Source organism: Lynx rufus, unplaced genomic scaffold, assembly GCF_022079265.1.
Source record: "Lynx rufus isolate CCGP_SWC_20201006 ecotype Redwood Valley unplaced genomic scaffold, mLynRuf1.p SCAF_5, whole genome shotgun sequence".
Classification (NCBI taxonomy): domain Eukaryota; kingdom Metazoa; phylum Chordata; class Mammalia; order Carnivora; family Felidae; genus Lynx; species Lynx rufus.
The window spans coordinates 155361062-155388857 of record NW_025814867.1 but is presented as its reverse complement, the minus strand read 5'-3'; the positions used below and the strand labels follow the sequence as shown (position 1 = coordinate 155388857).

The following is a 27796-nucleotide window of genomic DNA, read 5'->3' as shown; positions in this document are numbered from 1 at the left end:
GGAGCCCCTGCCTCCCTCCCCGGGGACAGCCCCCGGACCCACTGTCCACAGCTGTGCCTCCTGCCCAGCAGGACATTGCCTGCTGGTATCGCCTCCCCGGGCCTGTGGCCCTTGGCACCATGAACAAGCTCAGCCCCTACAAGTGCCCGGGGCCCAGGTGTCCCCACTGGGGAGCAAGGCCCAGGCTCCAGCCAGAAGCATCTGAGGGCCTCTGCCTTCCTTGTACCCCTGAAGGCCCCTGGAAAGGCAGAATCACAGACGCTGTAGGGCTGGTCCCCGGAGGCAGGGCAACCTTGACCTTGACCCCCCCCCATGGACCTTGCCGAACCTCCCAGTCCCATTGGTTAAACTGGGGGGGGGGGTGCAGCAGACCAGAGAGGCTCACATGGGCCCAGAGTGGCCTCCAGCTGGGCGGCCCCACCCCCTGACCGGGAGCCTCTTTGTGCCGGTAGAGGGACGACCCTGCGGCCGTAAAAGACTGCGGTAAAGACGAATCCCGGTAGGACCACAGTCCCTCTGGCCGGGTCGTTCTGATCACACCAGGCCACCTGCCGGGTGCGCACACTCACGCACACACGCACACACACACATTCACAATCACACCTACACACACACACGTGTTCTCACACACTGGCACACCTGGACACTCACGTTAACACACGTAGCTTTCCTGCCTTTTCCGTCTCCCCCCGGCTCTCCATCTGCTATACTTCAGCATCACTGGGAGCATCCTTCAAGCCCTGAAACCCACCCCAGGCCCTTTGCACCAGAATCTCACAGGGCGAGAGCCCAAAACTCCCTCCTGACTCCAGGGCACAGTCTGGTCCCTGGTGAAGACTTGCCCTGTCCCCCTTTGTTGGGTCCCCCCGCTTAGAGTCAGAGACCTTGGGGTGCACAGCCTTCCCTGGTCCCTCCCCCATATGGTGCTAACACTCGCTGCCCCCGGCCCCCACACGCAGCCCCCCGCCCCACCCTGGCCGCCCAGCCCTTACACTTTGCACGACGGTCCCGCACTCGCTCCACCCGGCCACCAGGAGCACGTGCGTGCTGTTGTGGTCGCTCACGTTACAGGATGGGTGTCCCAGGTACAGGGAGGACTCGGGGATGGACTCCTGCTGCAGGAAGCGCCTCTGGACGGCGATGGCCACCTTCTCAATGTCGCAGAGCACGCTGACCGCCTCGGTCAGGTTCAGTCGCGGGGGCAGGCCCTGGGGACCCGGGCCGGCACCTGGTGCCATGGCAGCCGCGGTTCCTGTCGGGGTGGGGGCCTGCTCGGGGCCAGCGGCCAGAGTGGGGCCGGGAGCCTGGGTTGTGTTTCCGGGAGAGTCACCTGCAAGGCACAAGGAGGTGGAACCAAGGTGGCTCTGTGTTCAGGGACAGCCACCCGACCCCTGGCCCGTGAGGCCCGCACGGAGGGACAGACGGGGACGGCAGCAGACACGTGGACCCCGCGTCCCGGCCGCAGCCCCACACAGGCCCCTGCTGCGTGCTGGATGTTTGTAAAGATATTCAGGGTTGTCCGGGGGCTCCCTCCCGGGCCCGCCACCCTGGCACCTGCCTTCTCTTATCCCGAGGTGGGGCTCACCCACTGCTCTGCCCCCTCCCTGCGGTCCCTCATCTCCAACACGCAGCCCAAAGCCCGGCTCGTGGCGTTCATGCCTTCTCGACCGGCCTCACCCGCCTCTTGGCAGCCGGCGTCCCACCCTCTCCCACCACCTCCCTGCAGGGGCCCGCGCCGCAGCTAACCGTAACCCTAACCCCGCCCCACTGCAGCCCTCGCTGCCCGGTGCTGTGCTGCTGTCCTTTCAGACTGGCTCTAAGACACCTCTTCCGGGAAGCCCTCCCTGACCGCGCTCGTGGGGCTACAGGAACTCAGTCCCCGTGAGCCCCCTGCTTCTCCCTCCAGCAGAGCACATCCTGTCTCCGGTGACAAGTGTTTACTCGCATAAACGTCTGTCTTGCACCACTTGACCACAGATCCCTGGCTGGCAGGGGTCACCTCAGCGTCAGCGCTGAATCTCCTGAGGCCCCATTTAACGGCAAAAGTAGCGGGTGGGAGGAGGGCCCCAGGAGAGGCACTTCTCCCGTGCTGCTTATCACACGGGCTGCGTGCTCTGTGCGGTCGTCTTTTAGAACCCGAGAGAACGTGGCGGGCCTCACTGTAATAAACGGATTTTCCCATCACGGGCACTTGGGGGATGCGAGGCTGGAGACGCATGGAGAATGGGAAGGGACACATACGTGTGCACATACACGCGTGTGCACGCAGACGCACACGTTAGAAAACTCGTCCAGGACGGAAAAACCTGCCGACCTCGTTGGGAAAAGAGACGCTTTGCCGACGAAAGTCCTTCAAAGCACAGATCACCCGACAGTATCTCAGGAGAAGGGATTGTGAGACTCTCACCGTCACAGGATCTTCCCGAAAATTCCACAGGGAAGTGGGGGGCTCCTCCCGTGCAGCTGCAGGCGTAGGAGCCCAGGGTGTTGTGGCAGGACGCGCCCGGCTCACAGTCGTGCTCCTGGCTGTCACATTCGTCGTAATCTGCGCGACATCAGAAGCAAGACAGACACTGTCACGGGGCTCGAGGGCCGCGGGTGAGGGGCGCTTCTGTGCCCGCTGTTACACACGCCTTGTGGGGGGACGTGCGTCTCGGCCAGCAGAGATGAAAATCACTGAGTGACACCGTAGGTGGACGGTTCTGGGGGGCTCGGGGGACAGGGCGGCACCCACTTCTCAGCCAGGATGGGGACACGGGCTGGTGTCAGGACGTCTGCTGGGGCTGCTCCGGAAGGAGGGGTCCTGGTCCCGGGGCTGAGAGGGGCCGCAGAGACAAGACCACAGGCCCCCGGCCCCTCGCCTCGGGCCCAGGCGCGCCCACAGCGAGCCATCCCTGGGGAAGGCACTCAGCCCGCTGGCTCGCTCCGGTCTCTACGCTCCGTCACTCAGTTTGTTCACAGCGACACGGGTTTACTGCAGAAAATGGGTACAATCCGCACCTAACGCCACCTCCCACATACAACAGAGTTCTCACGGTGACCTATGTCCTTGGGCCCTTTAAAACACAGACTGCGACGCAGCTCGGGCCGTGCTTTACATCTACATGGGAGTCCCGCTTCCTTCCCCCACCCTTATTTCAGGAATGTTTTCTGTCTCAACACGCCTCGCTTTTAATGACCGCATCAAAGGCCATGGCGTGGGTGTGCCATGAGACACTTAATATCTCCCCTGTTACGGGGCTGTCGACCACTTCCAATCTTTTCCTTTTCTTTTTTTAAGTTTACTTATTTATTTCGAGAGAGAGCGCGCGAGCAGGCAGGAGAGGGGCGGAGAGAGAGGGAGAGAGAGAATCCCAAGCAGGTTCTGCAGCGCTTAGCCGAAGGAGCCACCCAGGCACCCCCAGCCTTTTCTTTTTTTAAAAACGTTTATTTTTGAGACAGAGTTGGGAGCAGGGGAGGGGCAGAGAGAGAGGGAGACACAGAATCCGAAGCGGGCTCCAGGCTCTGAGCCGTCCGCGCAGGGCCCGACGCGGGGCTCGAACCCACGGACCGCGGGATCATGACCTGAGCCGAAGTCGGACGCTTAAGGGACTGAGCCACCCAGGCGCCCCCTCCTTTTAAAGTGACACTGAAGGTGGATTTCTTCACCCAAACTGTGGTCCGAACTGAGGTCTATGTCTGTAGGGTGAAGTCCTGTGAGTGACCTTCCAAAACCAGAGCAGGTGGACACCTTTAAAACTCTCGATGAATACGGTCAAATTGATCTCCGGGAGGTGTGAGCAAATCCTGTCCCCGCCCCGAGGCCCGCACCCACTTGGTGCTGCTGGGGTCAGTGTTAGGTATTTCTGGTTAAAACACCACCGCTCCCGCGGCGGTGGGAACATCCGTGATTATCGCTCTTTGTGGCTCATTTGCAACTCTTGTGTCACACGTTGTTCAGGTCTGGGGTGTGTTTGTCTTCGCAATAAAGTCAAGTGCAGGTCCTTAGCGCTTTCTTATCGACCGACGCACGGCGTCTCTCGCTTTGGGATGTAATCCTTCGTCAAACTACTCAAACCCTGTTTGGGTCTGTTGTTGTCTTCACAGGGGTGCCTTTATTTGGTTTGGTATAAAACATTTACATTTTTATGGAGTCGCCCCTGTCGGCCTTTCCCCCTGGGGGGCTTGGTTTGCCTTCTGTTTTGAAACTTAGAAAACCCTTCTTATTCCCAAAACCAGAAAAATATTCATATTATCTCTGGTTGTTTTTGTACACGTAAGTTTTTGTTGTTTATTTTCAAGTACGCTGTGCGCCACGAACGGAATTGCGTCCCCGAAATGCGTACACGGGAGCCCCAACCCCTAATGTGACCGTATTTGCAGGTGGGGTGTTTAGGAGGTAACTGAGGCCAAGTGAGGCCATTACGGAGGCCAGTCCAATGGCACTGCTGTTTCTGTAAGAAGAGGGGCCAGGCACCCCCTCTGCAGGTGTAAGGGAAAGGCCACGGGAGGGCAGAGGCAGAAGGTGGCTGTCCCCATGTCAGGGAGAGCCCCCCTCCCCCCGGAAATCTACCCCGGACATCCAGCCTCCAGAACTGTGAGAACATACGCTTCTGTGTTTAAGGTTCTCCATCGCCGCATTTGGTTACGACAGCTGCCCACTAATACGATTTAGAGAAGAGAATCTAGATTGCCTTTTCTCCCTGCTTTCCTTTGCATTTATTTTTACCAGGATCTCCTTGGAAACTGTTCTTGGGAGGAAGTGTGGCTGCAGAGAGGGACGCGTCTGCCCCCGGCCCAGTGATGCGAGTGGCCCAGGAGGCCCAGGGGGGGACGCAGCCCAGGAAGGGAGCAGCGTCTCCGGACAGCTGCACGCACGGCTTCACCCGAGGATGTTTTGAGCCCTTAAACCTCCGGAAATAGCACAGTAGCCATAAGACAGACGAGGGGACTGTGTGTTCCACACTGGCATCTCCTGCAGGGGGACCCCGAAGAGACCCACGTGCTGGGCTCTCCCCGCCTCGCTTCCAGAACACAGTGAGTGACCGGGGGGCCCGGCCTCCGCCTACCTTGTATGAAGGTGTCTTCGCCGACCACCTCCAGCAGAGAGGCGTTCCGGAGGGCAACGAGGAACACGGCAGACACCTCGCGGACATCCACGTCTGCGATGATCAGCAGGTTAAACTCCACCACGACGCTGCCGTTGGCGACGCGGGTCACCTCCATCTGGACCCCACCGGCGTCCACGTGCCGAAGCATGGCGGCCGGCAAGGAATCCCGCACCTTTAGAGAAACCGCACAGGTAAAGGGCCACCCACCGGGAGGAAGCAGGTGCCTGTCCCCGGGACGGGGGAGGGGCACCTCCTGGGATTCTGGCCAGCAGCAAACTGGTCCAAGCCAAAGGTCAGTTCTGGGCCCGGTCTGGTGAAGCGAGCTGTGTCCCAGGTCCAGCACCAGTGCCTGTGGGTCCTGAGCCCCAAGAAGAGCCCCGCTCCCCCACAGTGCGTCTGCTGGCCAGTGTGGACGAGACGCACAAGCCCCACCCCGGGGGGCACATCACTCATGGGGGGCTCACGACGGCATTTAGAACCTGCTCTCCTCAGCTCAGAGCCATGGAAGGCGCAGGCCGGACAAGCGGTCGTGGGAGGGCGGGGGGGCGTCTCTCTCTCTCACTGTGTTTTCTAGAACAATCCTTTTACTGCTGATGCTGCCACGATGCCTCAGGCTGTGGCGTTCTGTCCTAGCCCCTCACAGTCCAAACACCCAGAGATGCACACCGCCTCATGACGGCTGTAGACAGTCCATAGAACGCCAGCCTTCTGGAAAAGTGCACTTCTAGGGTTTGACCTCATCCAGAGCCTGCCGGGTGTGGTGGCCCAAGGCACAGGCTCGTGGGTTCACTTCCCAGCGGGGGACAGCCAACGTGAACAAATGTGCTGTCACCCTGCTGTCACTTGGGCACCATCATAACCACTGGAATGACTGACTCTCTCTCTCTCTCTTTCTCTCTCTTTCTGTCTGGGATGTCCAGAGAGGGATCAGTCACAAGCTTGGCTTAAAGTCACTTTGGGTTGCATTTCCAACCAGTCTCAAAGCAAAGCTCCAGGCCCCCTTGCTAAGAAGTGACAAGGAACGAGGCGTCGTGTTAACCCACAACCTCCCAAAGTTGGTCCGAAAGTCCTACGTACGTGATAAGTCGCACCATTACTGGCTATCCTGAAATTCTAGACAAACCAACAACAGTCCCCAGAAATAGGCGAGGAATGGTTTGAAGAGGAAAGGTTACTCCAGACACGTGAGTGGAAAAGGGGCTGCCTCAAGGGACCACCGGAGCCCTGAGGACTGGCGGTCGGGGCTGTGGCTTAGCGTCGTGTGTCACAATCACAGAACCTACAGAAGAGGGTGAATGGAGCCATCAACAACTCTCAAGTCCACGCACTGGGCCAAGAGCTGGGGACCCCAGGATAAATAAGGCAGAACCCCAGGTCCCAAGGAGTCCCAGTGGGACACTTCCCGGAGGCGGGAGACCCATTTTCCAGGCCAGCGATGCCGTGAGGGGAGAGCAGAATCAGTTAGCGAGCCAGGGGGCTGGCACGTTAGCACGCTCGGCCTGGAGGTGGTGCCGCTCTGCTTAAACCCCAGAGTCAGGAAAAGCTGAAATGGACGAGGTGTAAGCAAGACGGTGAGACCATGACAAGCGTGTGCTCTTCTCCTCAAAGGGGCATCTAGGCGCCAGCAGAGAGAACACGGAGACGGCCACCCAGACTGAATTGTAACAATACGCCGTCTCTAGGGATGTCAGTGGGACGACAGGGGAAGCCTCAGAAAGATCAGGAAACATAATAGCAGAGCAGGAGTCACTTCAGCCAGAGAGTGAACCCAACCCAGTGTGCATCAGAGACCGAAACGTGGCCTCTGCGTTCGTTGGAGCGTTATCCGGCCATAAAGAGCGGTGAGCCACTGTCGATCCCTGAGGACGCGCTCAGGGAGATGAGCCCGACACAAAAGGTCACGTATCGCATGATTCCGCGCACGTGAGATGCCCACGGCAGGCAAACCCACGGGGACGGAGAGCACATTAGTGGTTGCAGGGGCGGGGGGTGTGGAGAGTCACCGAGAATGGGAGAGGGGCGTCTTTTGGGGGTGATGGAAATGCTCCGGAATTAGACAGCGGTGACGGTGGTACAATTTCACAAATAAAATCTAAACCGTTGCACTAGGCACTTTTTTTCTTTAGTTTTTAACATTTATTTATTTTTGAGAGACAGAGCACGAGCAGGGGAGGGGCAGAGAGAGAGGGAGACGCAGAATCCGAAGCAGGCTCCAGGCTCCGAGCTGGCGGCACAGAGCCCGACGCGGGGCTCGAACCCACGAACCAAGAGATCATGACCCGAGCCGAAGTCAGACACTTTAACCGACTGAGCCACCCAGGCGCCCCGAGGGAATATCACTTCTGAATCTACACCCTACGCTATAGGTCACTTGCTCCCACGCTAAGCACTTTTAAAGTGTGCATTTTAGGATGTGTGAAATAGATCTCAGTTTTTTAAAATTTTCTTCGTGGGGCGCCGGAGTGGCTCACTTGGTGTCCGACTCTTGATTTCGGCTAGGGTCATGATCCCGGGGTCGTGGCATCGCGCCCCGCTTGGGATTCTCTCTCTCTCTCTGCCCCTTCCCTATGCTCGTGTGCTTGCTCTCTCTCTCTCTCTCTCTCTCTGTCTCTCTCTTTCCGAAGCAAGGAGGCGGCAGAGACAGCTACTCAGCATCTAATGATAGACCCCGGGGACGCCAGGCATCACGCTGGAGCCGGACGCCCAGCTTCCTCCAGAAATGAGGGTCCCAGGCCCCTACAAGCACAAGTCCTGCTCGACTGGGACTGAGATTCTGCCCCCCTCCCTCCCGCACATCCCAAAAGGAAACAGAGACTGGCTTTGCCAACTTACCACCCTGAAGAACAGCTCTAGGAAGTCCTGATACTCCCTGCTGCTTGTGTTCCGGAAGGGCTCCACGTACCTGACGTTGGCTATTCTGACTTTCCCTCTGAGCTTCTGGGCCGCTGCGGGACAGAGAATAAACACGTCTGGAGCGGTAACGCAGTAGGTAACGGTAAACGCGTTAGGTGATGTATTAGGTGACACGTCCTGATAATGGCACTGTCATGTCGGCCGAAAGAATATCAGTGCCCTGCGTGCACAGACACAGCCCAGCCCACCCCAGAGGGTGCCGGCACACAGCCTGGGCACAGAGAGAGAAGCTTCCGGAGGCTGCAGAACCGGGCCAGCCCCTGCCACTCTCCTCTCTCTCTGTGCACAGGTGTCCAGGTGATTCAACGGTAGGCACTACTTTGAGAGTGCAAGAAGTCCCTATTCATTCCGGGGCCACAGGTGCACAACTGGGCACCCCGGAGAAGCCAGGACAGAGGGTGGCCTCGCCCCGCCTCTGCTCAGCGCCCACAACTCAGGACAGAGGGCCAGAGGTCCTGACCCTCTCCTTCCTCCCCTAGAGCACTGTTTCTCCGCACGTTAAGGGCAGCCCCTGCTTTTGCACTGGTCTTTTCCATCTGAGTCTGTTCCCTCCACGCGGGGCCTCTGGAGGCCGTGGGACGAGAATGTGGTCCAGGAATATTTCCTGGACCAGCAGCCCCCTCGTTCAGCCCTCCACCAGATGTCTGCGGGGTTCTTGCTCCGTGCCCAGCCTTCCGGGCAGTGGAGGGAAAGGCCAAGGTTCCTCTGCCCCCACAAACCCCAAAGCCATCCCAGGACATACTGCTGGATGACCCCCAAAACCACGCCCTGGGGATCACTCCCGTCGCTGTGCCTGAGGGCCACCGGTCCAGACACAACAGCTGGAGAATGCAGCCTGGTGGAAAAGCCCGGGAAGCGGGACGGATGAGCATACGGGTGAGAAGGGACGTGGACCCACCCCCAGCATGGGTCACACGCCCACGGGTGGCCTCTCCTGCCGGCAGGTGAGACCTGCAGAGGCCATGTTGACGCGGAAAGCCCCACACTGGCTCTCAGAGGCACCGACCACCCCTTCTCCAGCTCGCCACGAGCCTGCCTGAGGGCATCCCCGCACACCGTCTCCCCTCTCACCCCCCGGTCCTTGGTTAATCGGTACTTCAAAGTATGCAGACAGAAGCTCTGACACCCCCAAGGGCTGTGCACCCCACCTCGGGGAACACGGCCGTCTGCTCTTGGACAGCTGCCCAAGATCTGGGCACCCATCTGCGATGTCAGGCCGGCCCTCGGCTGTTCGGGCAAGTTAGACTTTCGGGAAAACATCCGGTAGGAAGGAGGAAACACAAGACTGATCTGAACACGTAACTGCCACAAGCACCAGGGCCGACAGACGGGCTGTCCGACGGTCTGACGTCCCACCGTCCACCTGTCCTCCCCGGAGGCCGAGTGCAGGCCCTCTGAGAGCGGGGACATCAGAGCGAGTGCACAACGCTCAGTCCAGCAGCGCCGCGTGCATTTTCCTGCCGCGGACCCGCGAGGACGCCGCCTCCCCGCTGACTTTTGACAGCCAGCCCCGTGCGAGCTGAGCCGGGCTGATAAGAGGGCAGAGACCCAGCTGCTCCCCCGCGCATCCAGCTCTGTCGGACCCCAACCCACTAAAAGCCATTCTCGTACTTTTCCCCTCCCTTTAAGAACAAGTGGGGACAAGCGTTTCTGAAACCCATCACCCACCTGTCCTGACTTTCAGGCGGGCCCTGGCACTTCCGTTCCCGCAAGCTTTGGCCGCTATCTCCACCAGGTGCAGGACGCCAGGCTCCAGGCCCGACAGCGTCAGGCTTGCGTCTCGGGTCTCCAGGTGCACCGCGGGGCTCCGCGGGGAGGTCAGGGTGAGCTGGAAGGTGGGGTGCGGGGTGAGATCCGCCGCCCACGCCACGTGAAAGCTGGTGCTGGTCACGTTGGACACCGTGACCCTCTCGATGGGGACGGGAACTGGGAAGTGGATGGAAACACGGAGAAGGTTAAAATCAATCCGATGTTCCAAGGAGACAGAACAGGAGAAGCCTCACCAAACGCTAAAATCAAGCACACGGCCTGGGGACACAAGAGGGCCTGGGGGGGGGGGGGATGCCAGCCCAGGGAAGTCCTACAAAGTCCCCTCCTGCAGGCAGAGCACGTGGTACAGGGTCCCCACCCCCGGCCCCAGGGCTCGACTTCCTGCTCCAGCCTTGGGTGAGACAGGGAGGCTTGGGAACAGGGAGGAGAGAACTCTGGAGAAAGGTTGCTGTCCTAACAAGCTGCCACCGGGGACCGGGCTGCACGGTACCCCACTTGGCCCAGCCCTGCCTACCACGAGCAATCTACCTGGGTATTTCTCACAGGACTTTGACTCAACGTCTGCATGAGGCTTTGCCAACTGGAGCTCAACTCTTTCCCAGTGTGTTCAGGCCTCAGGCCACGTGTCCCCAGGACGTACGATCCCAGGCACTCACCACAGGCCGGAAGCTTCAGAGACTCAGGGGTGGGGGCCGAGGGAAGGTCCGGGGAGCCGGAGGGTCCGGGGACCAAGTTCTGTGGCCTTGTGGGGTCCAGAGCTGCTGGTGCTGTGTCCCCAGTGGGGAGGCTGGCGTGCCAGACGATGTGGTCCGTGGGGCCCTCGGTAGGACTGGGCCAGAGGGGCCGCTCCGTGCTCGAGTCTCTCGATAACCACCCAGGGGTGCTCAGCGAGCCATTCGTGGGCCCAGAAGGGGAGCTGTGGGTTGCTCCAGGAGCTGTGCTGGCTGTCCACTGGCCTGTCGTCAGGCCTGGGGCCCTGCTGGGTGCTCCCTCCTCCAGGCCTTGCCTCGTGCTGTTCCTGTCCTTCCCGACCAGGCCGCTGCCCCCTCTCCTGGGTGGGGGCCCTGGGGTCTGGGCCTGATTTGCTGCAGGGGTGCCCCCCGGGTGCCCAGGGCTGGGCCACAAGGCAGATGTCTCTGGGCCAGGGGCTGCTGTCTCTGTGCTGAGAGCTGGGGCCGTAACACCCGTTGCTGGAGCCAGCACCCCTCCCGTGGGGCTCACCACGTCACCTGCTGAGACACATCCACCCTGAGAGGAGACATCTGGTCCTCAAACACCTAAACAAAACCCACCAGATGCCACCCACAAGCGAGAGCCTCCCAGGCGGGCCCCAAGTGGGGACACAGGCAGTCTCGTTGGGGATTATGGCGTTATGAGTATTTAGGGGGCTCAGGGTGGGGCTTGGTGCTGGTCACTGACATCAGCCTGCTGGACGGGACATGACTAAGGAAAGAATGCGGGACAGAGGCCAGCGGATGTTAGAAAGGACGTGGGATATCAGGTCCCCGGGGGGCAAGGGTGGGGCCCAGAAATGCTGGGGGAGGGGGTGGGGCGCACCCTCACAGGCCCGGCCCGCGCGGGAGGGGTTGGCGTCCCTGGCCGTCCGGCACCGACAGGTGTAGGAGCCCTCGACGTTGATGCACTGGGCAGCGGGTGAGCAGTCGTGCCCCCGGCTGTCTGCACACTCGTCCCAATCTGCCGGGCGGGAGAGGAACAGGACAGAGCCCGTGAGAAGTGGCCCGCGGGCACTTAGGAAACAGAACAGGGATCTGCTCAACCATGTCTGCAGCCCACCGGGGCAGGGGAAGTCCCTCCCTAGAAGCCTGTCCCTGAACCGAGACCGCAGGCTCAGCATCTGCTTGCTCCGACCTTCACGGCTGGCGGGGCTGAGTTGGCACCCACCGGTGTGGCTATATTCCTCTCTCGTGCATTCTTTGTCGCCAGACCCCAAAAAGCAGGACGCCTTCCCTTCTCTCTGATGCGCCAACATCGTCTAATGTTTTAGTACTTTAACAAAGAGAACCGAGCGAGCCAGGAGGAGTCCGGCTAAGTGCGACCTGAACTTTCGGTGACGCGGCCTTGGAACGCTCCTCCCCAGTCTGGGAAACCACTCCAAGAATCCCAAAGACACCATGTCACCTCAGCTTCTGAGCTGAGCAAGGAAGAGTGCTAGGTAAGTGTGTCAGTCCCCCCCCCCCCCGGGGTCCCCCAGTGCTTGCCCACCCACCACGCCCAACACAGCCCGGCACTTTCCAGGACCAGCATTGGCCAGACTGTGAAACAAGGTTCGTGGGGACCACATTCCCTTCCCTCCCCGTCCTCTCCGACCTCCTCTTCCGGTCGTCCCTCCCCCACCCGCAGGCCTGCTACCCCCACTCATACTTGCTCTAAGGAAACACCTGCTCGTCTCATGCATTTGACATGTGACTGAGGATAAAGCGCTGTATGTGATACTCATGGTAAACCTCAAGCAATAAACATCTCAAGCTGTATTCCAGGCTGGGGGGGGGGGGTCGGGGGAAGGAGGGGGACAGGTTTCCCACGCCCCAGAACCCAGCCCTCAGATCCCTGCCTGTCCCTCCCGGCCCCAGGGGAGCAGGTGGCTCTGAGCAGAGTTGTCTCTTGAGGAGGAAGGTGCCGGGGTACCTGCCAGGGGTGACCCGGGCGGTAAGGCGGGTGTGTGTCAAGGCCGGCCACGAGGTCCTTCTGCACGGGATTCTCTAGAGCCGAAAGCGGAAGCACCCGATCCGGGCTAGACCCGCGGGCTCGTCAGCTGATGCAACAGCTACCCCTCCACCCTGGCCGGGGCTCCTCGGCAGACAGGGCCCCGGTGGCCGGGCCCGCCGGTCTTCCTGGAGCTCGCCCAACCCCCCCAGCCTGCAGGCAGCTCCCGGAGTTTCACGGGGAGCCGGAGGCCTGGGGTGGAGCCCAGGCTGGCCAGGCGGCAGGGCCCGGGGGGAGAGCAGAGGTCCCAATTGAGACCCGGGCTCCAACCACTGAGCACCCGGTGGCTCTTTTCAGTCGTGGTGAGTCACCCGGCCTCCCCAGCGCGCAGCTCATAAGTGAGCCCGGAGCAAGGCCGGGGCAGCTTCATTTGGTCCCGTAGCAAAGCCCCAGGCCGGGCAGCTGTGCAGTTCAGAGGGAGGAGGCAGGTCCACAGGGAGAGCTGCCGTGGCCTCTGTACCTTCCGGACCAGCCGGCTGAGCGGGGGGCGGGGGCCGGCCTTGCAGCTGGGCAGAGGGTGTCCCCAGAGGAGGGGACAGCCCCTGTGCCGAGCTGGGACTCCCGCTTGAGCTGGCCCCCCAGCAGTGGGTCAGAGAGACCCAAGAACAGGCTGCCAGGTCCTGCCGGGTCCCATCTCTCCTGCGGGGGCTGCGCCCTGACCCTGCCAGCCCCCCCCCACCTCCCCCCACCGCGTCGTTGGGACGCGTTGACTCACGGTGGGCGAGAGCCCCCGAGTCGCGCAGGAACGCTCCGAGGGCACCAAGAAAAGCGTCTCTGTGTGAGCAGAGGGGACGGGAGCTTGCTGTGCTGGGGCCAGCTTGCTGGGGTCGTGTGCAGTGAGAATGAATACCCTTCCCGGTCCCCCGGCCGCGGGGCCGCCTCTCGGAGTGGGGGCTGCCTGCAGGCTCTCCTGACAGAAGCCAGCGGTCACTGGGTCGGAGGAGCCTCCACGGGGCCGGGAGCCCCCCCCCCCCAGATAAACAGCAGAGGCCTCCTCATGGCTGGACGGAAGGGGGACCCCCACAGCCACCGCTCAGGGTCCAGGGTTAAGCAAACAGCCGCTGTTGGGCAGGAAGGCCGCAGGGCGGGACACATAACACGACCCGCTGAGAACCCCAGAATATTAGCGGTGGGGGTGCCTCTTCCTCCTCTACAACACTCCTGTGAGGTGCTCCAGCTGGCCCGAGGCCGCAGAGTTCATTCCCTGTCACTGCGAGAGGCCAGTCCGAAGTCCAGAATCAAGGGGGGCAGGGCCTCAGCCCCTCGGGGCTCTGGGGAGGGTCCTCCCTGGTTCTTCCAGCTTCTGCGGCTCAGTGGGCTCCTTGGCTCTAGCCTCTGCCTCCGCGTGGCCTTCCCCCTGTGTCTCTGGTTCTCTCTTCTTCTGTGTCTTCTGATTTAGGTCCTCCCCGATCCGGGATGATGGCAGATCCTTACCTGATCTGCAAAGACCCTCCTCCCAGACAAGGTCTGAGGTTCTCGGGGGACCTGTCTTTGGGGGCCACTGTTCAGCACACTGGCAGAGAGCTGGCAGAGCCTGACGCCTGGCGCACAGGGACAGAGCTGGCAAGTAGCCCACGAGGGCTGGCTGGGCCGCCTGCCGACGGCTCCGCTCTGGTCTCAGACGGGTCCCCAGGGTGCACCCTGAGGACCCACCCGCAGGGCACCCTGTGCCTCCCTGCACTGAGCCCCCGGAGCCCAGGTGAGGCCCGCCGGGCGCAGAGGACACCTGCCGTCTCTGTCCCTGAGGGGGGCGTGACGAGCCCACCCCCGGCTGAGCAGGCGGGTGCTTCCCAGGTGTGACTTCAGATGTGACAGTCCCACGGCCTTCCCTGCATCCTTGGGTGGGGGGGGGGAGGTTGGAACAGCAAGCCAGAATGCCACCGAGCTCAGAGCAGAGGACAGAGCTGGCTCTCGGACGCCCGTTCCGCGGACGGAGCCCCTGACAGGCTCCCGGACACTGAGCCTAGAGCCGCTCTCCCTGCAGGGAGCCTCGTCCCTGGGCTCGAACGGCCAGACCTTCCTTACATGTCGGCTGGCTCTCTCCGCCTCTCTGTCTCTGTCTGTCTCTGTGTCTCTGTCTCTCTGTGTCTCTCTTCATGTCTCTGTCTCCATCTAAGTCTCTGTCTCTGTATATCTCTGTCTCTGTGTCTCTGTCTCTCTGTGTCTCTCTTCATGTCTCTGTCTCCATCTAAGTCTCTGTCTCTGTATATCTCTGTCTCTGTGTCTCTGTCTCTCTGTGTCTCTCTTCATGTCTCTGTCTCCATCTAAGTCTCTGTCTCTGTATATCTCTGTCTCTGTGTCTCTGTCTCTCTGTGTCTCTCTTTATGTCTCTGTCTCTATCTAAGTCTCTGTCTCTGTATATCTCTGTCTCTGTGTCTCTGTCTCTCTGTGTCTCTCTTCATGTCTGTCTCCATCTAAGTCTCTGTCTCTGTATATCTCTGTCTCTCCGTCTCTCTGTGTCTCTCTTCATGTCTCTGTCTCTATGTCTCTGTCTCTGTATATCTCTGTCCCTCTGTCTCTGTTTCTATTTCTGTCTCTCTGTGTCTCTCTTCATGTCTCTGTCTCCATCTAAGTCTCTGTCTCTGTATGTCTCTGTCTCTGTCTCTCGGTCTCTCTGTGTCTCTCTTCATGTCTCTGTCTCTATCTATGTCTCTGTCTCTGTATATCTCTGTCTGTCTCTGTCTCTCGGTCTCTGTGCCTCTCTTCACGTCTCTGTCTCTATGTCTCTGTCTCTGTCTGTCTCTCTGCCTATGTCTCTGCTTCTGTATCTCTATGTCTCAGTCTGCCTCTCTCATCTGTACCTCTATTTCTGCCTCTGTCTCTCCTCCCTGCCTCGCCCCCACCCCGCCCCTCTGTCTCCAGGTCTCTCCCCTGTCCTGATCTGTGACTTCCTGCCTCAAGGCAACATGAAGTGACATTGCATTACGTTTGGGCCAATGAAACAGATATAGACGCCTACGTTAGCAGGTGGCCCGGCCGCAGTGGTGCTGGGCCCTGACACACAGTCAGCCCCCGGTGCCCTTGCCCTCGAGGGTCCTCCAGCCCAGACCCACCCTGTGCTCTGGCCATCTGTGGCAGTGAGCCGCAGGGGCTCTGGGGTCCCCGTCCCACCCGGAATAAGGAGATGTGAGACGCGGGTAGGCTCCCCGATCCCACGGAGAGACTCAGAATGCGGGTTCACATTTCACGTACTCGATCCACCTTTTAGAGGTTCAGGGCTTTGGGGTGCCCCGGCGGCAGGCTGGGGCGTGGAGGAGAACTGACCTTGCACGAGCGTCCCCCGCGGATCGATCTGGAACACGGTGCTGGCCAGCAGAGGCGGGAGCATGGGGGCCAGCGTGGAGACCCCCACTGGGAACTCGGGGTCCTGCACGGTCAGCCTGAGCGTCGCCACCACGCTTCCAGCCTGGAGAGAGACCATCTGTGTCCTCAGCTTCCCTCTCCTGTGCAGGTCGGAGACGGCTGGCGGGAAGGCGTTTTCAACCTGGCCGAGAAGAGGCGACAGGCACTCACATAGAGCAGAGGCCTCCGTTAGCGTCTTAGAAAACCGTTCATCGGGGCCCGGGTGACCGACGGGTGGTGAACAGAATCCACGTGTCCCCTTCACGACCAAGAGGAGGTGCCCAGAAACCAGCCCCTTGGGGCAAGCCGAGGCACCCCAGCGCCCTGCACCCCAGCTGGGCCTCCCCAGGGACAGCCGGGCCAGGCCGGGCCCCGTCAGCCTTGTGCGGGTCTGCGAAAACCACTGCAGTCGGGGTCCCCACCTGGAACGTGAGATGCCCCATCCGCTCTGTGTGCACACCCGAAAACTGGTGTGTGACACACAGACCCTGGGAGTGGACGGACAGACTGACTGACAGGAGGGACCCCGAGGGACGATCCCATGGCTATTTGGAGCTGCCCCCCTCGCTGGCTGCATCCACCAGGAGACACACAGGCAACCAGGTGCCGAGGCCAGCGTGCCGAGCAAGGGAGACACCAGCCTTGCCCCGCGCCCCCCCACACCGTGCCTGCACACGCGAGAGGATTTCCAGGCAGGAGAATGTGGACCCTCCTTCCGTCCGTCCCACGTCTACACGTCCTGCAAGCAAAAAGCGCTAACTGCCCTTCAGCTGCAGGGTCTCTTTCCAAGACGTCTGTAGGATGAACAGCGTAGGAGGAGACAGCGGTCCCTCCAGAGCAAAGGGCAGACTTGTTCATGTCTGATCCCGTAAAGATAGTGTCTCTCTCCCTGGAGCAACGTTTAGGCGGATTTCGGCCCCTTACAAGATCCCGTTTCCCTAAGCTCGGGGCTGCCCAGCTGAGACGCAGACCGCTGTGTGTGTGTGTCCCCCCCACCCCGGCCCCTCCGTGTCACCACCGTGGGACTCGTGGGCCAGAGGGAACTGGCAGCAGCCTGAGGCTCACGCTGCTTGCTGCGCTGTGAATCCCTCGTCTTTGACCGGCGCCTCCCGACAGAAACAGGCTAAGTCATTGGTCTGCAGGAAAGGGAAAATCTCAGCCCATCCATGGTTCTGGACGGTTCAGCAAGTTGCTTCGCTCCCCGGTCAGGTCCCCGCTGGCCTGGCTCTCCCCGGCCGCGGGTTGTTGGCTCCGGTTAGCCACGGAGAGGGATGGGTACGGGCACCCCCGCTACAGGCCTTTCAAGCGAAGGCGCCCCGGAGCGGGAGGCAGATGCCCAGGTCCCCCGGATGGAAGGTTCCACAGAAAGCCCGGCTGCACCATCACGTGACAGAGCCCGTCTGAATCAAAGCACAGTCTTCAGAGACGCTTTGGCCCCAAATCTAGATTGAGTGCCCCACATGCGGGGAACATGTGGGTAATCACCGTGGGATCTGGGCTGGGGGGACGCGCCCTTGTGGCGCCGTCGCAGAGAAGGGGCTCGGCGCGGGGGCGGGTGCACGCGGGAGGCTCGCTCAGACGCCCCCTCCCCCCACCATGGGGCACCGTGGTGGCACTTTGGCTTTACCTCGTGGAGCAGTTGTCGAGAAAAGTCCCGGAACTCGGTGCTGCTGCGGTTGAGAAGGGCCCCCGTCACGTTGCGGTTGAGGACCCTGACGGTGACTTGGAATACACGGGCATCTGCAACAGCGGGGGACAGAGTAGCGGACGCTGGTCATCAAAAGTCACGTGCTTTGCTAGCACCGCTTCCCAGGAAGCCTCTTCTTTTGAGGGGACGTTTGTTGGAGGATAGAGAGAAGCTGCTGGATCGGGGAGCCGCGTTGGGGGACGTGATATAAGGATGGTTTACTTCTGTGCTGGAGGGCAGGAGCCGCCCGACACACACACACACACACACACACACACACACACACACACACACACACTTCTACACCAGGGCAGGGACGGGCGGGACAGGGGCAGAGGCGTGCCCTGCCGCGGGAACCGGCTCTCAGCCAGCACACATAGGGTCTGAAGGCCCCTGCGGTCATCCATCACCCCCCATGGCTGCCACTTTCCCAGCCCGATCACACGCACACAGCCAGCCAGCCAGGTCCTCACGCCGGACCCACCCAGGGCCCCAGCACTAACGTGACCAATGCGCCCCATCCGCCCGGGGCCTTCCGGGTTTGTGCCCCGAAAGTCCCACGTAAAAGCACACTCTGCCCCAGGCCAAGCAGCAGGGGCGGTCACCTGCGAGGGAGGCACCTGTTCTTCGGACACAAGAAAAGCTGGGGGAGTAAGGTGGGACTGGGTGACACCCAGCTCTTCCTTTCCTGAGCATAAAACCGAGGTCCACGGCCGAGCCCGCTGTGTCGCCGCATGTCCGCTGACCTAGCAGCCTCTCCCCTCCCCAGCTAGCGGGCTCGGCTCGCAGGGGCCGTTTACCACTGCTGCGTGCACACACCATGAGGGCCCCAGAAATGTCACCCGCGTTGTGCACTGTGCCACTCTGGACCTTCGTCCATCTTCAGAGGAAACAGGTATCCCTGTGGGGTCAGCCTCGACCCTGCCCATGGCGCACCGCCTCCTGGAAGGTCAGTGCCCACCTGCGCCCGGGGAGTCTGCATTCTCCGCGAGAATGCCCACCACCTCCCAGTGGCTCCTGACACGGCCAAACTAACTCAATAGAGCCTTTAAAGGGTAGAGGCCGATGTCATCAGAGGCCTGCTCGTTCCGTCCCTCATTCGCCCATTGCCACCATCACTGGCGCTAAGCCCCGCACGGGACAGGCCCCCGCTGCGTCTTGCGTGCAGCTGTGTCCGTGTCAGGGAGCTTTACCGTCCCCGTCACCCACGTCCGCAGCCAGCGGCCGGCCTAGGACACGGCTCCCGCCACCAATGTGACTGGGGCCTGCCCCACTCAGGGGCCGCCTGGCCGGGCCAGGGGACATCAAGTCACGGGGTGGGGCGAGGTCGGCCACCTGCAGAGCCCCCCCGCCCCGGGCCACGCCAGCTGCCCTGTTGGAACTGAATCCCCAGCTCGTACCTATAACATGCTGGTTTAGGTGCAAGAAAACCCCTTCACGGCACCCACGTAGCGGGCACCACGGTAGCTTTTCGAGTGCGTCACGGGGGAAGCGAGGCAGCGCCAAGAGGCTTTCAGGTGATGTGAGCTGCGGTTTGGGGGAGTCACAGACTCAGCCCCGAGAACTCGGTGCGCGGAAGTCTCTCAGCGCGTGCGAATCTCTACCCTTTCTGCTGTGTTACACTTTCCGCCCCACTCTCTGCTTTCTCAGTCCTTCCAACCTGAACGTGGGGCTCCCCGTGGACCCTCCTCGCTGCAGGTGGGAGAGCGAGCCCCCCGGACGAGACGTGATGTAGGGGCGCGAGGGGAGACCACAGGTAGCAGGCGGAGCGCGCACGCGTGCCCTTACCGGTTCTGACGGCCAGTGTGGCGGTGACGTTGGCCCCGCACCCCTGGTAGCCGGTCCGCACCCCGTAGAGCTCTCCGGCCTCCAGCCCCGCCACCTCCAGGCTCCTCCCCGCGGTCCTGGCGCTCCGGAGGAGCTCCTCCCCCTTGTACACCTGCACGTGGAAAGTGCGGGGCCAGGGAGAATGTAAACGCCAAGACACCCGAAAGCTGCTGCTGGTGACGTTGAGGGTCATGTAGTCCCGGATGGGAGGGCAGTCTGTGGAAGAAGAGAACGAGGAAGATGAGGCGACACCGGAGAAGCAACGAAAAGGCAAAAAGCCAGCAGTGGGACTCCAAGATAAAACGCTTCTGCACAGCAAGGGGAACCATCAGCCCGCAGGGCGGGAGGAAATGTTCGCAAGTCACGTGTCCGAGAAGGGGCCAACATCCAAGGCGTAGCGAGGATGTCTACAACTCGGCAGCAAAAACCCCCCCCACAATCCAGTTAAAATGTGGGCAGAGGATCTCCGAAGAAGACGTCCGCACGGCCAACAGACACAGGACAGCGTCACTGACCGTCAGGAAATGCAAATCAAAACCACACGCAGACACGAGCTCACGCCTGTCAGCGTGGCCAGTTATCAGAAGGACGAGAGAGAACGATGCGGACGTGCGCCGCTGGTGGGGGTGTGGTGAGCCCACGGCGGAGACGGGATGCGGGTGCCTCAAAAAGTTAAAAATAGATCTACCCCACGCTTCTGGGCGTGTATTCAAACCAAAGAAACCACACTTTCTGGGAGACACTGGCACCCGCCCCCCCCCCATGTTCATTGCAGCGTTATTCACAAGAACCAACACAAAAGCAACCAAGGGTTTGCATTGTGGCCACGATGGTGCGTCAGGGGATGAGCTGTGTCCTCCCCAAATTCATCTCTTGGAGCCCTAACCCCCAGCACCTCCGGATGCGACTGTGTTTGGAGATCGGGTCTTTAAAGAGGTGATTTAAAGTGAGGCCGCGAGGGTGGCCCTACTCCCATCTGACCGGTGTCCCTATGGGAAGAGATCAGGACACAGACACACACAGAGGGACCACCAGGTGAGGACACAGGAGGGGACGGCATCTGCACACCCAGGAGAGAGGCCTCAGGAGAAGCCAGCCCTGCCCACGCCTGGATCGGGGACTTCAGTCTCCTGGACTGGGAGCGAATGGGTTTCTGTCGTTTAAGCCGCCCAGGCTGTGGTGCTCTGTTCGGGCTGCCTGAGCAGATGAGCACACACGGGGGGTGCTGTTTCTGTGCTATGTTTATAAATGTGATCTCGACCCCGATTCACAGGGCCCGAGTGTTCTGATTCACTCGCTTGTGGTCATCTGCCCAAGGACCTCCGCCGGGATCGCCCATCACTCGGAAGCTATGGCTCGGAGGGAAGCCAGAGTCACGAGTCAGGCCGGGGCTCCTCGCGCGTCCCTGTCGAAAGACCTGCTTCAGGGAGCAGTACTCTAACGTAACAACCAAGACCTGTTTTAATACTCAAACAGAAGTCAGTCTCTCTTTGGGAAATAGGAATTCTATAAAAAGTAGACGGCCCTTGGTCTAGTCACCATAATTTTTACATCAGAATTTGAGTTCTATAAAAAACAAGCCATGAAGGCTTTTAAAAAAATCTTTGAAAATCCAAAGTAAAGAAAAAATAATTAAAAAGTGTCTGACGTTCCCCCAAGCCCCTCACATAAGGATTCATAGGACACATGCTTTCCAATAGCATGACAAAGTCCTGTCTTTCTGGACAAATGCGTATGCCTCCTCTCAGTCAAACATAAACGCTGGTACAATTCAGCCTGTTTTGCCTTGGCTGCCAGGAGGCTCAGAATCAAGTTTCGTGCCCCACTCTTGTCCTTCGCCCAGCCTTGCCGTGTCCTGAAATCACAGAGCCCTGTGTGAGTGTGCTTCCCCACTGAGCCCCCACCGGGCCCCCGAGCAGGTGGATATGAACCGCTGGACGCTCATGCCGGGTGAGCCCAGCCCTTCCTCCGCCGTCATTCTCGCCCACGATCGGTGCCCATCTCACTCCTCACTGTTCCTGGTGACTCTGCTAGGATGGGGGGTGGAGCGTACTTTGAAGAAGACGCACCTGTCTTTTTTACCGAATTGTCCAGTATTTTTCTGTGCGTTTGTCACGCAAACGGACAGGGATGCAGTTTCACATCCTTCCCGATGCTGTCTTTTGTGGCAAGAAAAGGAAGACGTGATTTGGCCGAGGGGCGGCCAGGTCTTGGGGCCTGAGACTGTGGGTCTCACCCCCACCTCCCCGCCACTGGAACCCTGAAATCAAAAAGACGCCCCTGCAGCCCAACCTTCCAACAACCACGTGGCGGTCAGTCTGCCCCTCGGCAACAAAGGGGTCGTGGGAAAAGCAAGGGAGGGCTACCACGCCTTCTCCCCAAATCCGCTCAAAGCACAATGTTTCCACGTAGGCAGGCCACACGACTGTCCTGACAGCTCAGAGCCCGGAGCCTGCTTCGGATTCTGTGTCTCCCTCTCCCTGCCCCTCCCCTGCTTGGGCTCTTTGTCTCTCTCTAAAATAAACACACATTAAAAAAAAAAAAAGTTTTAATAAAATTTTTAAAAAATGAAAAAGGCTGTCGCTACATCTGTGAAATGACCTGATGAATGGGGCACAGGAAGAGTCTAGAAGGTACCGGGCTGGCCGGAGATTCAGTCACTCTTCAGTGAAGATGCAGTCGGTCCCTAGGTCCCTGGGCCAAGAAGCTGCCGACCCGGTCGTTTTGAATGCTGTGAAACCTTCCGTGCTGCCGTGGGCCCAACGTTCCCGCCGCTGAGAGAGTCTGGGGGCCTGAGGAGCCCCCCCCCTCCCCCGAGGGTAATGAACGCCACCACAGGCACTCACGTGGCTCTTTCTCCCATCCAACACCCGGAGCTATTCGCACTTGTCCACATTCAACCATTTTTGACCAACTACCGCGGTAACTTCGCGTGGTTCGACGTTCATCGAACATCACTGCACTCTCAGCATCACCGCTGACACTGATGGAAACGACGCTGAATTAAAGCCCACTGCCGTGCCAGACACGCGCGCCCGAATGACCAAGCCAGCGTGGCCCACGTCCAGGGACTTGGACCGTGGGGACGCTCACAGGGAGCTCCGAGCTCCCTCTCCCACGACACCGGTCACGCCGCCGTGCGAGCTGTCAGTGATGCGGGTACAGCCAGCATTTGCCGAGTGCCGTGGGCACCAGGCAGGTTTTCCCGTTTAGTCCTTCCAACAACGTTACATGATGGCTCTACTAGCATCCCATGTTACAGAGGACAAAACTGAGGCCCGGAGAGGTCAAGGAGGCAGTCAACGGCAACACTGTCCAACAAGTAACGACAAAGTTCTCTTGCTGTCTATCCCACCTGGGTGCTATACTGCATAGTGACCTCCCAGGACAGCAGGTCCTGACCCCCAGAACCTAGAAATGCCACCTTCTTTGGGAAAAGGGTCTTTGCAGGTGGGAGCAAGTCGAGGATCTCGAGATGAGATCATCCTGGATCACCAGGGCTGACGCCAAATGCCGTCACCAGACTCCCGTCCTCCAGGTCCGCCAGATGCGTGAGAGGGTCAGCGGCTGTGGTTTTAGGCACCTTGTCTGTGGCTCTTTGCCACAGCCATCCAGGAGGTGGCCTCTTCTTAAACCGCTTTTCCAGGCCGCTGCCGGCTAGACAGTGCTGCTTATGGGAAGCTTCCTATATGCCTTGCTGCACATCTCACAGTCGAAGGCTGATCGCGCCTCCCTGGGACAGACCCGGAGCCGTTTCAAATGGAAACGGTCCTTCTACCCCCTCCCTTGTCTTCCCAATCACTTGGGTTCTTGTCCCTCACTAGCAGGACACCTTCCCACCGCCCTAGAGCTTTCCAACGCTCCTCTGAAAACGTGGCCCCAGAACACAATGCCCAATTCTTGACTCTGCGTGATCCGAGGGTACCGTTGCCCTCACGTCTTCGCCATCCTACAGCCGTGAGCCAGATCCGGAACCTGACGTCTGTCTCGGTGACACAGCAGATTCCCTGCGTCCCCGGGTCTGGAACCGCGTTTCTTCTGGGCAACCTTGACCCATCTCTGGAGAAGCAGATCAGGTGCTACCGGGAACGCCCCCTTTCCCGTGATCTCCCGGGTCCGCCTCTGTTCCTCTTTTCCCTCCGGCCTCCCAGCTTGCCACCTGAAAAGGTGTCACCCTGTGAAGGTGGAAATGCGGAGGACTCCGGCCAAGATGCTGAGCGCCCGGTTATCCGAAGCCTGGCCGCCAATGAGGAACGCTGGCGTCCGTGAACCTGAAAGGCTGCTCCTCGCCAGCCCCGGCCGCCTCTCCAGCCGGCAGCCCTGCGCTGGCCAGGCCACGGGTTGGCGAGACGTTTCTTCATGGAGCTGAACAGCTGTGAGGCGCCAGCTGGGAAGGAGACAGCGTGGGAGGGAGTTAGGGGGACCCTGAATACAGTTCCACCTGGTCCCGAAAACAGATCGTGTTCCCGCAAGAGAAGCAGGCACCGCGAGGTTATTTCCGATGGCTCTTGCTTTGTGCAAGAATCCGGCCGCCCATCGCGTCACTCGCTGGATGACTAATTTCACGGGAACAGCATCGGGGATTCGCGCTGTATTTTCCACGGGTCTGTACTTCCGAACCATTCCAGTAGACTGCTCATTTATATCAGCGTCTAAATGGAAAACATATGCCGCCTCCCTGAGCGATGTGCAGTTGGGATTCACTCCGCCCTCCTGGTCTGGAAACGCCGCCTGTGTCTCTCCTGCCCTGCGAGAGGTGAGGTCAGGGCGGTGCCGAGTTTTTCCCACTTGTGTTTCGCTCTCGAGCGGCCCTTGGTCTCGAGGGAATCTTGTCGCCCACGGCGTCGAACGGCCTGGCAGAGTCCGGCTGACGGCATCCCTCACGGTGAGTGGGGTCTGCTGTCTTTTCAGGTTAGTAGCCGGAGGATTTTCGGTGACTGTATCCAACCTTCTGCGCTCGCCGAAGGACAGGATTCTCCCCCGGAGGCCACAGCACAGGAGACAGAGGATGGTCTGCGGGAGGCTCTGGGCGAGGCTTAGCGGGCACATTTGCGCGTGGAGGGTGGTGCCGATGTCGAATCAGACCCCAGAGTCAGGAAGCACAGCAGAGGAGCGTTTTGTGGCCGGAAGTGAGGCTGGCAGGTGCATTTTTTTTTTTAACATCCGGGGACCCGAGGAAGAGTCACCCCTAATAAACACTTGCTGAGTGCCTACTGCTTGCCAAGTACAGGGATGCGCTGGCAGTGACCAGGAAACGAGCCTCCCGGCCCCGTGGGATTTCATCCGCCGCGAGACGGAACATTCCAGTGGGAGAGGACTGCACACCGCCCGCTCCTTGAGGGGTGCTGGGGACCAGCCCCCTCCCCAGCGGGGGCTCACAGCCTCTGCCCCTTACCCACAGCAGAGCGGGAAGGGTCAGTAAATAAAAACCTTCAATTATCACCCCAGTCTGGCTCTGTACCAGCCAAGAAAAATCCCACCGCCCTAGCGTGCCGGTCCACTCCTGACCCTACACACGGGGACACGGCCAGTGGGATGCCCCGTGGCGGCTCTGGGTCAGGAACAGATCATTCAAAATCGGAGAGGTGTCCTCCAGCCAGAACACTGCTAGGAAAGGTCGCCTCGGGTGACGGACGGGGACCGGGTTGTCCGTGAGAACCAGCTTTGGGACCTTGTGCCAATGGTCACCTTCCTTTACCTGGACTTTCTCTTCTGAAAATGAGTGAGATAGGGGCAGGTGCCTCCTGGGGGCGCTCTACAGGTTAACCGAGGTGAGACCATAAGGAGCTTATTACAAAGCCACGGTGAGTTAAGTGCGAAGCAGCTCTTGGCCGTGTTATTATTATGAGCAAAGGGAGGGACCTCACTGTGATGCTCCTTTAAAGGGGAAAAGGGCATTGAATTACATTACCAATCAATTCATGCTCAGTGATAACAACACTCTCCTTAACCACTTCGCAGAGTCAGTGGAAGTTCTGGTCTGCAGAGCAGAATGTTGGGAGCAAACTAAGTGCCCCCCCACGAGGAAGATTGCCCAGAACCTCATGTCATTGCTGCGGAAGGTGATCACAGGGGTCCCCGCTTCTCCGCGGGGGGGGGGGGACATCTCAAGAGCCCCAGCGGATGCCTGAGCCACGGATGGCACCGCACCCTCTCACATACTCCGTGCTCTCCTGCATACGTCCCTGTGATGAAACTCAACTTATAAGTCAGGCACGGGGAGAGATTAGCGACAGTAACAACAGAATAGAATCATAACAATATTCTGTAACGAAAGTTACGTGAACATGGCCTCTCTCTCTCAAAATATCTTACTGCCCGGAACTCACCCTTCCTGCACTGATGGGCATTGTGACAAGATACCCACGTGACCAGGCTACGTGCCGACATGACATCGGAAGCAACTTCGTCGGCTTTCAGACCGCGGGTAAGTGACACCGTGGAAAGCGAAACCGCGTGTGAGGGGACCGCTCTGTTACCCAGCCATCGGAAACCATACTCGTGAAGACCGGTTTGCGTCCTGGAAAACTACGTGACAGGATGGTGAGTGAGGGAAGCCAGGCACAAAACCGCACTGACGGCAGGATTTAAACAGCGCCAAAAACCCGGGAGTGACCAAGAAGACAGAAACAGTTGCTGGGGCACCGACACCAGCGTTTGCCCTTCCTCTGTAGGTACAAGCTATTAAAGTAACACATCAGGTTCTGGGAGGAAGGACGGGACCGCGTGCGGTGGGCCAAGTCCAAAGCGAAGGTGCCAAGCCCGTCACAGCCCGTCCTGCACCCTCCTCTCCCGCCAGCCCCCGCCTACAGTTCGTGCCCGGTCGCGAGGCCTGGTGTTGCCCGCCGACGTGTGTCCCCAGCGCGCCCACTGTCCCCCGCCAGCCGCTGCCCCCGCGTACCCCGCTTTGCACCCTGCCCAGCTCAGTTACAGCGGGGTCAGTCGCTGCACATGGTGGGAAAGCCCACGGAACGGGGCTGGGCCCGCAGGCGTCCCCCTCACGTGGAGAACGTCTGAGCCACCTCAGGCCCAGGCTCCTTCGCTGTCTGTGCTCCTCCGTCCCGAGGGTCTATCCTCAAAGTCACCACGTATTCACCACGTGAACACGGCCTTGGCCATCGTAGTCCCAGGCCCACCCTGGTCTCAGCGGGGCCGGTGCCCTCATGCAGTCTTCCCAACCCCCCTGGAAACTTCTGCTATATCTCATTGGCTAAGGTGAGTCATGGGTCACCCTACCTGCAAAGGAGGTAGGGAAAAGTGGTCTTTGTGGCTGGGCACACATCCACACAAAGCTCACTCCAAGTGCCGTCACTAAGGAAGGAGAGACCGGGTTTGGGGTCTGCCACGACCCCTCTGGTCTATTCTCTGCCCAACAGCAGAGCACGCCTGAACACAGGTGCAGTCATATCGTCCCATCTGCCGCTGAGTGCCCTCCAGAGTCTGGTCTGACTCCAAGGACAGACGGCAACGTCCTGCTTGCTCCTGAAGCCACAGGAACGGGACCTCACGTATCATGGAAGAAAGGGGCACCCCCTGTGGAGTATGAAGGAGTCTTGCCAAAACAGGGTCAAACCTGAATCTGAATCCGATGGTGCGTCTACATCAGGGGTTCGTACCCTGGATGGGGATCATAGGCAGACATCAGGGCTCCAAGAATGTAGATGAGACAAAGAATCTTTATTTTTGCTAGCGTCTAATTAAAATGCAGCCTTTCCTGGGAGCACCTGGGTGGCTCAGTCGGTTAAGCATCTGATTTCGGCTCAGGTCACGATCTCGTGGTTCGTGAGTTCGAGCCCTGTGTCGTGCTCTGCGCTGACAGCTCAGAGCCTGGAGCCTGCTTCGGATTCTGTGTCTCCCTCTCTCTGCCCCTCCCCTGCTTGTGCTCTGTCTCTCTCTCTCTCTCTCAAAAATAAGTAAACATTTTTTAAATAAGATAAAATAAAATAATAAAAGATAAGATAAAATAACAAAACAAGATAAAATAAGATAAAATTAAAATAAAATAAAATAAAATAAAATAAAATAAAATAAAATAAAATAAAATAAAATAAAATGTAGTCCTTCCTTCGGTCGAGGCTCTGGTACCCACAGAAACCACAGAAGCCGCCTACCACAGGACAGTCCGGCACTTTTCCAGCATCCTTTGGGCTCCTCCTTTCAACGGTTAAACTGCACGATTTAATCAGTACACGAGGCTGTGTATAGCTTCCAACTCAGTTTGGGTTCTCCCAGAAGCAGGACCTGAGACGAGGACTCCTAAGCAGCTACTTTGGGAAGCTGGAGCAGGAAAGTGGGGACACAGGGAAAGGAAGGTGACAGGGAAGTGTCTTCTACGGAGGCGGTTCCAGAATAGACAACCACCTGATTCCCTCGGGAATCTCCGAGACGAGAGGTCACAGGCGTGCCCCTCCCGTGAAGGCTTCCGGTGGGGAGACAGAGCGGC

General features: G+C 59.6%; 1 protein-coding gene across 1 annotated transcript in view; it reads right to left on the bottom strand.

The window, feature by feature from the left end:
• Positions 1-27796, bottom strand: part of UMODL1 (uromodulin like 1) — a 69868-nt gene that overhangs the window by 21615 nt on the left and 20457 nt on the right. Inside the window, 11 exon segments of the mRNA XM_047100494.1 lie at positions 993-1330; positions 2408-2545; positions 5049-5262; positions 7923-8035; positions 9672-9929; positions 10430-11002; positions 11331-11468; positions 15762-15981; positions 17467-17579; positions 19315-19569; positions 23186-23197. Of these exon segments, the coding sequence (XP_046956450.1) occupies positions 993-1330; positions 2408-2545; positions 5049-5262; positions 7923-8035; positions 9672-9929; positions 10430-11002; positions 11331-11468; positions 15762-15981; positions 17467-17579; positions 19315-19569; positions 23186-23197 (2372 nt within the window).